The sequence below is a fragment of the Coloeus monedula genome (assembly GCF_965178545.1).
Source record: "Coloeus monedula genome assembly, chromosome: 3".
NCBI lineage: Eukaryota > Metazoa > Chordata > Aves > Passeriformes > Corvidae > Coloeus > Coloeus monedula.
Genome location: NC_138783.1, coordinates 44,008,935 through 44,022,855, shown reverse-complemented (window position 1 = coordinate 44,022,855; position 13,921 = coordinate 44,008,935). Strand labels below are relative to the sequence as shown.

Sequence of the window (13,921 nt, the reverse complement as noted above, 5' to 3'; positions counted from 1 at the left end):
GTACTTAAATACTCCATTACATTCACATAGGCTGAATTGGCTAAATTTCCCAACAGTGTGTCATGTTATATTTTCCTAGAAAGAAAATAAGACAGATTAGTCAGAAGGAAACATCACTGATTTGATTTGATTTTTTTCTCCTAGCTTTTATGAATGTTGTTATGCTATTCTGATACCTGAATTATGTGGAACTTAGAACAGACTTCGTTGCTATCAACCTGAGGTGTCCTGACTTAATCTTAGCCACAAGCAGAAAGTTATTCAACTCAATACAGCTGCCTTTCACTGTGGTCTAAGATGAGTCATATTACCTTACATTTACCATCAGCTCATCACATGCCAAAGACAATGAATGCAAGTCAGCTGACCAAGACAAATTCACTACACAACATCTACTAAGACCAGTTCAAGGTTGAAATATCAATTAATCAGAGACTTTCTCAAAAAAACCTGGAAGCACTACATAAGAGAATAACTTAATCTTGTGTTGCATTTTCCTGCCATCCTTCCCAAAACGAAAGATTCTTATTCTTCTCATGCTTCTTTTACATAGTCTAGTTCTACCCAGCAGCAGCAGCATAAATACTGGAATATTTCAAGAATCAGAAAAGATCCTTGGGTTTCTGTTGTTCATAACCTAATTTCTAACATGTGCCAAAACTCCTACCATGAGGCTTAAACCATCAAACACTAGTAACAACAGCAAGTTATGTCCAGAGAGTTACATTCAAGCATCCTATAATCACATCCTCCTTCTGCTATGTACAGGCATCTGTTGGAGAAAACTACTGTATTAATAATTCATGTGGAATTTAAAAAAAACCCCACCTATTTCTTATTAACCTCAGATAGAGGAGCAAAGACCCAACAGCCAGGAGCATTGATGTCTTACAGGAATTCTTTAAATACTTGTAAGAGAAAAAACACTTCCAAAGGTGAAATGAAAGGTAAGACAGTAAATTAAGCAATGTTATAAACTCATTCTTTTCTCCTCAGTAAACTGAAATAAAAACTATTAATTGTAAGGTGTGTAGAGCTAAGAGATATACTTTTCAAGCTGCCCATTACTTCACTATAAAAGTAAATTTTCATTTGCTTGTTTTTCCTAATGCTAAGGGTTTTTTGGGTAAAGCTTCCTTCCTGACTACATCTTTCAATTAATTTTAGCTGTGGAAAATGTGAGCTCAATTCATTCAGCTTCTACCAAGATTGAGATGTGGAATAAAACACTTCTTTGCTCACATTAAATTATTAATCCTTTAACAAAGGTAATTAGAATGTTTAGGAAAAGGCTTCAGATTTGACAGATCTTAATTATCTATTGTTGTCTAGCAAGTGACAAAAATCAATGAAAGCGTCTTTTTTCTCTGCAGTGACAGATGGAAAAAAGCAGGTTAAAAAAGAAGTATCCTTCCTGTGAATCAGATTTGCAGGTATGAAGACCTACATGAGTCACTACTTGCTACAGGGTTGAAATCTCATTATGTCTGTTGGATAACTTATAAAGCCATCCACTTACTTTACTAGTATATATTTGGTGCACATGGTCTAGAAATTAACAAACTATAAAGGACAGAAAGAACACACCTTTTGCATGCTTATCAAGCCCTACAACGACTAAGAATGAAACACCAAACAATTGCATAGAAGACTTGTTCTACTTTACAAGAAGAGAAATCACGCTATTTACTTTGATTTTTTTATTTGATTTCAGTGTCTTCAACTTCTGTCTAAAATTCTGTCATCTCAGTTGGATTTTATTCAGTTCTCCTAAGACTTCATTAGTCTGCACACACACTGGATCTGAGAGAGAACAAGTTTAGTCAGTCTGAACTTTTTCCCTGCTATCAACTGCTGTTGCCCTCTGCCATATCTGCTGCTTGATTTAACTTTCAAGGCTTTTTTTAAATGACTGAACATTGCAAAAAATATTATATGCATTAATTTCTATGGAAAATATGGTTATGGTTGGGCATCATACACATATTACAGTTCTACTGCAGTAGTAGCTACAGGCCCCCAAAACCACTGGAGATTATTGTACAAGTACCAGAAATACATAAGGAAAAAGTATCACGCTCTATGAATTTACTACCTTTAAATTTTGATTTATTTATCTATTTCTTGGATAACTGTTTTAAGTACTAAAATGCACACAATTCAGCTGATGTGCTGTTTTGACAAAATTCAAAACTAACAGGGTGTGACTGGAATCTCAGGCTGTAACATCCTGCACATCCCTCTGGGCATGATGAAGAATTCAATGGACAGACATCAGTGCCACAGTAACATTTGAATTAGCAAGAAAAAGAAGATTCTTTTTTTAAACTGTTTTCCAGAACTGGCGGAACTGACATATTAAATATTAAAATTACTAGAAATGCCAAAAGGCAGCATCAGTCCATGAGAAGAACTGCAAAGGTTTCAAAGGAGCCCCAATCTGATTCAAACTGTCTTTCCAAGTACTAGCAAGGGAACCATGTCCTACCAAACGATCCATGAAGTTTGTTGAAGCAATCAGCAATCGAGAACTTTCTATTTTCAAACAAAGTAAAAGTACCTCAAAGTAAATCAACAAGCTTAAGAGGACACAATAACTTAGACCTCATGCCCTCAACACACGATGGTAGACTGCCATCCTCTCTGGACTTCTGTGCATAGCTGTGCTGTTTCATTGCTATCTCATCCATTCAGGTACGGAATTTATTTGTTTCTTACACTACAAATGTCAAGAAGTTGGTAGCTTGCAACAGATAGGCTACACAACATAACGCCCATGCCTCTGAGAAATTCAGCACTTCAGATAAGGATCCAAGGTCAGGATTTCATTTGCATTAATTTTAATGCTTTATTTACACTGACATGTAAGACTACTTGGCATGTTTGCATAGTACGTCTGAACATTTGTAGTTAAACTTTATTAAGGAGGGACACTTTCATGATAAATCACTTGTCCGTACTTCAAGTTTTACAAAAAAACTGAATGTATTTACAGCTTGCCTGCAACAACACTGCTCTTCTATCAATAAATTTAAAACTGCAACAAAAATAGGTTGAAATGGTAATTATACGGCAATTAGAATTTTTCAAAAAAAATTTAAGTTTTTATCTGTAACACTGACAGACAGCCCATGTTTGAATTTATTCTTGGCCTATTTTGAAACTTTATCATTACTTTCTTCTGCTCAATTCAGAACGATCCTTCTCTCCCTTTTATGAGATCTTAAAAAGCCAAAGCGGAAACAGAGGTTTGTTAATGTTTTCATTCCAACTAAGATGATGCTGGATTCCTCCTACTCTCATCCTCCCCCAGCCAGCTGCTCTGTCACTTCTGACATAAATTGGTAAAACTGCAACTTCCCATGGCAGCTGGAGGTGATCGTGACACCTCACCAGTGCCTCTGGCCTGTGCAGCGCCAGGATGCAGCTTACACTGACATTCCACATTGCTGCAAGTAACGCTTCATGCACTACAAAAACCTGGAATACCTGAAAACCAAAAATAGTTTTCAAAAGCATTCCCTTGGAACATTGCCTTGGAAATTTTATTCACAGAGCTCCCACTGAGTTCCCCAGGCACTTTGATTTAAATCTCCTTGTTTAGGAAAGTAAGAACGACATTCCTCTGACTCACTAAGCGTCCCTACTGCAGGCATCCAAGCTAGGTCACATCACATAGCCTACCTCTGCAGCACAAAGAAACCACCATTCATCTATCCATCCATCCCAAAGGGTTTTCAAGGTATCTGTGTCAGGAGGCATTTGTAGAAGTGCTTATTCCGCCCTATCACCTATAAATGAAAGTTCAGGCAGACTAACTCACAGAAGGTATCTGCACCTAGGTGAGATGAATCTCAAGTGTTTTAAATATGTCAACTTTGACTCATTTAATGTCCCAGTTCAACAGAAAGGTTGAAATTCCTGGTTTCTCTAAGCTTTCACAATCCTGTTTTCATTTCACCCTACTACTCAAGTTTACTAGTATACCTTCTAGTGTTATTAGTCCCCACACTAGCTCATACAAATAAAAAGCTATTAACACTAATACAGAATCTCTGCAATCATATATTTCTCAGGCTTTGGCATTTCTGGATTTCTCACCATGTGGCCTTTGGCTGTACTCTTTTAATTTGACCTACAAATATAAGAAAAATTACATGAAAGATTTGCCTATTATCCTTCTAACTGTGTTTCCCTGCGTCTCAATTTGAGCTTTCAATTTTATATAGTTTTGAAGAGACTTGATACAACTACAGACTTCATAGGCTAACGATATACACAGTTCAAAAACAAAACAAACAAAACAACAACAACAAAAAAGCCAGGAAAAAACCACACAACAACAACAAACCAACCAGCCTTGGAAAACCAACACATTGCAGTGCTTCAATAAAACAAGTAGTAAGCTCTATTCCAAAGAGCTCATGGCCTAAAAATATTATAAAACCAGGGAAAGGTCAGCAAACATGTTTAATGATGGCAAGAGGCAGCACAATTTCCAGAAATGTTTCACAGGCCACCTTTCACAGAAAGTGTCTTTTACAACTGAGCTCATTCTCATCAAGGAACCTACTTAGTCATTTGAAGTTTCCCTTCCAGTTTTCCCCAAACCTGATAAAAACTTGGTGAAATTCACATACTGTCCATAAAGTCGCCCAGCATTAACCAGCACAATAAAGAAATCTCATTCATAAACCCATTCGCATAACTCTCCATTTTACCTGGCTATTTGCTGCTCATTTAAACACAAACAAAAGTTAAAATGCTTTATTCAATGCACTGGATTTTACCCTGAGAAAGGACAAATTGTCACATATATTCAGGATATATGACAATAAAAATTGATCAAGGTGGGCATGTGAGGCCTACATGGTTTTGTATTTCTAACTTTTTAAGTCAAGTAGTGTGATCTGCTACTTTTAAGTAAGCTTTTTCATTAGTAGTATTATTCTGAAATTTTCTACATCAGCTTTCCAATAAACTCTCAGGGCGGTTGAAGTTGAGAAGAAACCTCAGAGACCATCTAGTCCACGCACGTGCTCAAGCCAAGGTCAGCTAGGGCAGGCTGCTCAGGAAGGAACCCAGTTTTTAATAACCAGCACTTGGAGACTGCACAGCCTTGGTGTGCAACCTGTTCTAGTGTTGAACCACCCTCACAATAAAGGCTTTTTCTGGATTTAAATTGAGCTTTTTGTATAGCAGTTTGTGCCTGTTGCCTCCTCTCCTGTCACAAGGCATCACTGAGAAGACTCTGGTTCCCTCTAATTTATGTTTCTCTCCTAATACAGGAAATTCTCCAAGTGCTCAAATCATCTCTGGTGGTTTTTCAGTTCCAAGCACTGCTTCTAGGGCATGTATGAGTTGGTCAGTTATTCAATCAGAAGTTCTAATTCAACTAACATGCCCCAAGAATTACAGTGTAGCAGATGACTTACCCTTTGAGCTTTCTCTTTTAAGTCCTGATCTTGAGCTAAGAAAGCTTGCATCCTCTTTTGGATGTCTGTAAGTTTTTCAGGATTAATTCTAATTAAAAACAAAAAAAAAAAAAAAGGCAAGCTTTAATTATGAGAACATGCTAAAATAAGCACGTACTAAGTTCTCAGGAGTATCTTTGCATATTTTTCATTGTTTTATTATGCACAGAGCTATTACCACTGGAACAGCACAGAATGGAACCATATTAACGATGAAGATTACACTCCTCAAATAAATAATGCAGAAAAGACAAATAGCTGTTTTATTCAGAGACAGTTTTCACTGAAGGTGGTGAAACTTCTTCCAAAGCAAAGCAGAAACTAGCAGAAAAGAACTTCTTGATTTTATAAAAATACTGCAAAAATACAAAAACAGCATAATGAATTACAGTACTACTTTATGCTGAAATAAAAGTCTTCAAAAGGAAATTGTCAGCATTTTTAAAAGCTTAAATAAGATTCATTGTGCCAGGAATACTGAAATTTAAGTACTTCTTAGAAAGAATACCAAGTGAGCAATAATAAAGGACATTGAGATTAAACAGATTTAAGAGCTTCTCAAATAAATAAAGAATATTGACTGTACTATAGAAAATGCCATTAAACCTACTAAAATGATATACTGGTCCTCTCCCAGATTCTGAATTTTTAAACTTATTCCAGTGATACCTACATTATTGCAGGTTTATTTGCCCAGATCTCTTCTCACCTACTCCTGAGCTGCTACTGCCACCCTAGTGTATAATACAACCTAGCAAACATGGTGGGAAGTTATTCTCACTAAATATGAAAACAGGTATCAAACTTCACTCCCTTTCAATTTCTTCACTCTGTTCAGATACAGCCAGGGCAAAACTACAGTGTATACAAGCACTGTTTAGCTGCAGATTTAGTGAAAGATCAAAAAACTTGAGTTCCAGTTTCCAGACAACACACAATTGGCTCTAAAAGTGTAAAGACATAAGAAAGAAAAAAAGAAGCATGAAAAATTGGGGGACAAACTGACCAAAAAATCTTTGGAATATAATGATAGAAAAAGTAAAGAAGGAATAGCATGAGTTATAAAAAAATTAATATGAACATCAGTAATAAGTCCAGAAAAGTAGTGGATTGCTGCTAAGTTATGGGAAAGCTGCTAAGAGATGACCCCAAAGCCCTTAAATTAGCCAGTGCCTTTTCTCCTTGTCTTCACTCAAAGTGGCAGCTGCAATCAGTCAGCTAACAGCTACAGCACAGTGCAAGCTCACACCACAATCACAAATCATGGGCGACCAAGTACTCAGATAAATCAGCTGGGTCAAAATAAATTTGCTCCATAGCAACTAGAGAAAGTAAAAGCACTTTGAGTCATAGTTGTATCTAATCTTAAGAACTCATCTGAGATGAGGGAAAAAAAATCCTATCAGACAGGCCAGGCAAATACCGTGCTCATATTCAAAGGGGGCAAAAAGGAAGTTAAACAATTAACTTTTTCTTGATACCAAAAAAAAACAATTTGTAAGGACCTAAAGAAAATAAGCAAGTACACAACAGCTAACACAGCTTAGTCAGAAGCAAAATATGATTCATCAGTTTGATTATCCTCCATAGCAGCATTAACAGGTCTTAAGAATGGGAAAGAAACAGCAGATGTCGTATCTGGTGTCAGGAAAGCATCTGGCAGTTGTACATTCTCATAAAATAGGGAAACACGGTTTATGTGAAATCTTCAAGTAATGCAAAAATGGCCTTGGAGCAGTACTCAAAGAGTAGCTGAGACTGCCAACTACTCCCTGCTGCCACTGTCAAACTCAAAATGCTTACCAAGTTCCAATTCTCACCTGGACATGCTATTACTCATTATTTTCTATGACTTGATTATTGTAGGAATATGATTCATTATTTATAAGAGACTATATGTCATTGAGGCTCCAAGCATAACAGACAACAATTCTAGAAAAAATACAGCAACATTTTGTAGACTGCATATAAATTTTGAGTAATTTGATTGAAATTTGCAAGAAAAGGGTTTGAAAAAGACAAAACCCACAAGATACTTCACATTCAAAAGCATGGCTAGATAATGTGGTAAAAATCTCAGCAATGTCAATTAAGAACATGGTACCCCAGGCACATTTTGAGCTTATGTGTTTGTTAATGAATGAGCAAATTTGCAACACCTGAATATCAAAAAAAGAGGAATAGTACTGGATTTTCTCTTCTCCAACACTGTACCATGGCAGTCACCCACTGTCATCTTCCTCTACTGCTGGGATTCAAAAAATGAGAAAGCTGGTCCTTGTTAAATTGGACTTTGGCTTTAATGAGTTTGTATGTTATTTCTTTCTAAACAAATAAAACCCTTTACAATTAATTGTATACATGTGACTATTAGGAGAGACAAACGTAAAAGCTAAACACTTAAATGAATTACCATCATTTATAAGCTTGCCTAAATGCTAAGGACCAGTGAGCTAAAACCAACCATAGAAGGGGATTTTATAACATTGCCATTTTAAGTAGGCTGGTTATTTCTTCCTCTGTGATCATGTATCTTACCTTTAAGAAGCAGTACAACTTTCTGAAGCTACAGTTTTGCCTACCAGTTGCATAAATGGCCCCACCTGACTTGCCATGATGGAAACACAAACTCAGCTTGCTTGGCCTTATGAACTGAACAGACAGCAATCTCCAAATTTCCCCGTTGATACACAGCTTGATTTCCTCTCATTTTCCCTGGTTTTAATGCTAGGATACAAGCACTGTTTTAACTAGACACTGTCTTTTCACCACTCCTCTCCAAAGCAGAATTTAAGCAAAAAGACCAGCAACCACCTAAGAGACCCTGCTGCCCTGATGGAGCAAAACAGTTTCCATACTCCACTCAGCTTCCAAGCAGCAGCAGCAGCAGGTTTTGCACCGTGCTCTCAGTCTGGAACGTGGCTCCCTATGGTTACACTAGGCAACCTGAAGGCTGGAGGGAGTGGGGAGGCCTGGGACCTAAGGAAGGCTCACACCAGCGGATCACACGCAGGCGCATAACCACACTGATTAGTGACACCCATGGATTGTCTTACAGTAACTATGGCAACTGGGAGGCAGTGAGTTTCAGCAGATTCCCTATATTAACAGTACCCTATATTAATGGTATTAATGTGGAATACATATCTAAGTATTATCCACTGTGAGAAAGGTAAAAAAAAGAAAAAAAGGTGCTTTGTTGTTACTGCTGTTTTCTTCAAAAAACACTTTTTGTCATAAGATTAAAGAAAGCGATACTACATCATGGGTATCTATACACTTGCACTTCCTTTGGTAAAATTTTCTACACACAAAATCTGTTATGGTTACACCTGAGGAAGCACCTCGTATCTTTTTATCCAACAAAGTTGGATGCAACAAAGTAACCTCAAAATACTATCAAAAATAATTTCAGTTTACAGCTTGCACGGAAAACTAGGAGATTACAGATGCCTTACACAAGTACATACTATTTAATACTTTCAGGCTACCTTTTTTACCATATTTGAATGCTCTATGATCTGGTATTTATTACTGCATCTTTTGCACTTTCTCTTGCTCGGTTTGAACAATGAATTAGTTATGTACTGTTAAAAGCACTACCTGTAAACTGGCAGCTTGTGCTGATTAGAAGGGACTAGTTTACTTCAAACCTCTACAGGCAGCTTAGATTTCAAACTGAAAATTAGGAAAAGAGCCTAAATCCTAGTCTTTTGAATAGGTATCCAGGAACACAGAAAAGTTCTTCCTCTTTCTACTTTCAAATTATGGAACTGTTTCAAAAAGACTGTCTAAATGAAATAAAAGAACATTAAAAATAATTTGCAAATCAAAAAATACAAAATAAGAAAAGTCACAGAGTTCTTCTGACCACTGTACCAGACAACAGGTTAACAAGAACAGCAAAACAAACACTTGAATTGACCATGTTTTAGAAAGAAGCTTTTGAATAAAAGCTTGCTGAGAGAATTTCAGAAACTTGACGAGTTACACTCTGTGGGCAGTAAGCAATGCTCATTATCTTCTGATTCCCAAGCAAGAATTCTTGAGAATCTATAATTAGGTGAATAAGACAAACAACAGGAGAAGACTTCACCAGAAGACCTGGAACATGGGTCCATGGGTTGATGCAACTTCTTAAACAATTTATAAACTTACAAAACGCACAGGGGTTGGATTAATTAGGAAACTGGCTAGAAGTAAACAGCATGAGAAAATTTGTAGTTCAAAACTTCTAGAATTAAATTGGTTTTCAACCCACAAGTAATTACAAGGATAACTTTTTAAGGATTTTAGTTAGCCACTTCCAAGTACAATGCTACACCTTTTAAATCTTAACACACTAGGCAGACAATTCTAAGTGAAAGCATTCCTGTTCATCGTGATGTTACAAATTCTATTAAAGTTTGTTTTTGCAGATTGAAAAACTGGATCTTGGGGCAGGCTGTTAAAATATGTTATCAATCAAAAGCCCTGACTTTTCTAATAATGATTCCAATTAAGAACATTACTTAAATGTGTTTATTATACATGTGTCCTAATGGCTTGCTACAAGAATGAATTTTTGGGGTGGTGTTAAAAAAAAAAAAAAAAAAAAAAAAAAAAGCAGAGTTTTCCATTACAGTAACATCAGATTAGCAACAATATGTTAAGAGATGCAGCCATGAATATCTCTCCAGAGAGCCACCTAACTTGGATTATAAATATAGTATGCATTTATTTGGGGTAAAATATTTGCCCAATTAAATTTGGATTATTATCCCAGTACAAAAACACAGATTTCTATTTACATGGATAAATACAGGCTTTTCTATCACTTCCCTTGATAAGCTGTTCAAACAATTAACACCATTACTTAAGAAGATAAAAGCTTAGCTGACAAGGAAAGGGGGAATACTTATAATGTGCTTGAGATCAGACATTTATTTACTGAATATAAAAGTAAGATAAATTACTTGAATAACTACCATTTTAAGAAGGAAAATGATGAAGTTTAGAAAAAGAGATTATTTACTGAAGTGGTTATACAGCAGATCCTTTTAAAGTACTATAATGCTTAAAGGAAAAGAAAATATCATACTTCAGTTTCTTTACTGATATGATCCACATTCACTTAGTGTGGTTTTGTTTGGGTTTGTCATTAAGTAGTTGTTGAACTGCATTCTAGTCCTTATTTCACTGTTTTAGCAAAAATTGTTTATGTTTGAAGTTCCTGCGCATCCTACATGGATTTGATACACATGTTTGACCAGAAGAGGTGGATTTACTTCACCAGTTGCTGTGTACTCAGTTTGTTACACAGAAACAGCAGTCACTACAGTTCAGAAGAGCCTTTGAAATGGCATATCCTATACAACAAAAATAGTTAAAAAAAAAAAAAAACCTAAACCTTAAATCCAGCAAGTGCTATATGCATTGTCTCTATTATCTGTTTCTATTCTCTGAAGAGATGGCAAGTTGTAAATTTTGAGCAAACCTGAAGATTTAAGCAATGAGGTGTAAATAACCACCTAAAGTTTGATCCTAATTTGATTTCTTCTCAAAAACAATTGTTCTACAGACAAATTCTGCATAGTTAATTACCTTCTTTGCTTAGATATCCATATCTTTACATGCAAACCACAGCTTTTCAAAGTAAAGCAGTCCTAGCTTTGCTCATACCCACTCATACAGAAACTTACATTTTCTACCTTGTCATCCTTCCCTGATTTATTTTATCTCTACTGTACAATTTTTGGCATGGTGTGACCTGAACTTTCTAAGTGCTAAAAATGGAGTCAGACTCATATCACATTTTTTGGCTTGTTTTCAATTCTTCTTCTATATTTCCTTCACATTTTCTTTTCTCTTTTAATTCAACATCAGACTGACAGGCTCAGAGAACAGTAAACTCCTTCCTACCTACAGCTGCTAAATAAGAAACTACCATCAATTCTTTTAGTGGTAATCTTTTTTTCTAATATTTTTACAATTGGGTTTTTGTGTTTCCTACATATCCATTACTCTGCATTTAACAGAAAATGGAAACATGCTTTTTTATTTTTAGCTGGTATTGTTATATGCTTCTGCAACTCCTTCAAAGTCAGTTCTATTTGTACAGGTAGCATAGCTCTTTACAGGTCTCCCTTGGAACACTCTCTTTAGTATGAAAACTGACCATTTTCTACATCCTGTCCTTCAACTAACTGATTCAGAAAGGTCATGACAAATTGGAGAAATAGTCTAGAACTAAAGAAAAAACAAGTAAGAGAAACAAAAATTATAACAGCAATAAAAACATACAGGGACAGATTAAAAAAATTGTAATTGTTTAATCTGCAAAAGAGAAAGAAAGCATTATCATGTTCAATTACATAAAAAGTAGCTGCAAAGAGTAAGAGAATACATCATTTTTCCATATATTCTTGGCACAAGACAAAAGAAATATTTCATTTAAATTACTTACAAGTCTTATCAGACACTTGAAGAAAAAAATGCTAATGGTAGTAACTGTTAAGTATGGATGAGGTCTCTTTGGGAAACTGTGAATATATTAATTGGCATCTGATAAGAATGATTTGTGCAGCTCATCCTGCCTTTGGGAACAGCAATAAAATAGGTAACCTCTCAAGGTCTTTTCCTTCTACAACACTACCAAAACTAATTCATTTCTCTGATTTGTCCAGCTCCAGGCAATTAAAGCACTTTATCAAGATTGTCATAGACTCAGCATACATTACTCTTGCTGAAAGAAGGCTGAATAACAGACAAGCCATTAGCCACTTACTTGATTTCACTGATAGGTACTTTCCTCTGTGCCAGCTGTTCCACCATGCCTTTTTCTTCTGAAGGAAGCAATACTAACAAAGCTTCACCACCTTCTTTGTACCTGATCAGAAGGGAAAAAAAGAAACCTCAAGCAAACAAGAAAAAATTACATTTTTTGCTGATGTTTTCAATAGCCAATGAGAATTTATATTTGATTCCTTATAAGCAGCCCAAAGAACAGACAAAAATTCTCACTTACCAAAGGGAAGAGGCAAACCAGTTAAGTGACTTGCCAATAGCCCCACTTGACCTGATTTTAAAACTACACCTAGAGTTCTAAACATCTAGGGCTAAGATGGATTCAGATCAGTAACTCTCTTCTTCCCTCAATTTGAAGTATTAGTGGCAAACAAATGATACTTGATCAAAGTGTACTTTGATTACAATACTAGAAAATCCAGCTACTTGCATTCACCCTTCACCAAAAGGCAAGGTTTAACACTTGGTAAAAACTTGATTCTCTTTGCATAACCTGCAAGTCAAAGACAGGGAAGGTTATGAAAGGGTCAGTGCCTTGGTCTCAAATAACAACTCCTTCTTACATGTTCAGTAAAGGCTAACAGGTCACAGAGACATCACTGAAAGAAAAGCATAAAAACAGGAGCTCTTTCATTGACAGAAGCAGTTTTCAGGTGCAAAAGAAAAGGTACAATCAGACTGATCCCATAAGAATGTATCTAGCATTCACTCTTCAGTGCACTTAACAGCTGTATCAAATGTAGATGAGCTGGTAATTGCTCAAGATACACGGTTAGCAAAGACATTAAAAAATCAGTTAATTTATGCTTAAAGCATCTTCTTGATCATTTTCTTTTTGTGCAATAAAATATCAGCTCCTGCTTTTAGCACATCTACTGACTTCAGGACATTCATATAGAAAAAAGTACCCAATAGCATTAGTAAACAAACAATGCAATGGGTTTAAGTTGTTCTGAAGAAATGGGTAATGATGAGCTTGCATGCACTAAGTCTGTTTCTACTGTAGCTCTTACACTGTTTCCTTCTTTATATTTACAAATAGTTCTTAAGAGTACAGATTGATAACAAAATATTGCAAAGTCCTACATTACCAAGAAAAAAAAAATGTCAACTGAATTTCAGAAGTATGCCAGAATTGGACAGAATCCAACTCATAACCAACTGATGAGAGCAGTGTGTAGGACAAAGCAAAACCAGACTGGTAAGTTGCTCTGCAGAGCAGCTTTGAACTCCCTTTCTTAGGGAGGCCAGGGAGCACAGAAGGATGTTCTCAGGCACACCAAACAAGAATCATAGTATTAACTGATAAAAATCATTTCAAGTGGAATACAGGGAGCCTACACTTCTCCAAGGATAAACAGTTATCACTTGGCAAAAACAGTACTGCAGAATTGTTTGAAAACTATAAACACTATCTGTCACAGCACAGTAAGCAAGGGAAGTAGCAACAAAATCTGCAGTTAAAATAGTCTGACAGCTTTTATTACAGCTTTCTGCTTTCATTTGATGAATTTGAAAAATCACAACAAAATGCTCTTGGACGCCTGGGATTTTTTTTTCCCCAGTGCTGTATCTGATAGGTTTGGAGACCGACTTCTAAAGACAATTTACAAATGTCTAGTAAATGTTTTCATCATGAAATTTTAACCTTTACATTCTAG

At 36.0% G+C, this 13,921-nt stretch overlaps 1 protein-coding gene across 1 annotated transcript in view; it reads right to left on the bottom strand.

The window, feature by feature from the left end:
• Window positions 1–13,921, bottom strand: part of DDX10 (DEAD-box helicase 10) — a 160,882-nt gene that overhangs the window by 122,304 nt on the left and 24,657 nt on the right. Inside the window, exons 10-11 of the mRNA XM_082278922.1 lie at window positions 12,241–12,342; window positions 5,436–5,523 (exon numbers count right to left, since the gene is read on the bottom strand). Of these exons, the coding sequence (XP_082135048.1) occupies window positions 5,436–5,523; window positions 12,241–12,342 (190 nt within the window). The remainder of the gene's footprint in view (window positions 1–5,435; window positions 5,524–12,240; window positions 12,343–13,921) is intronic.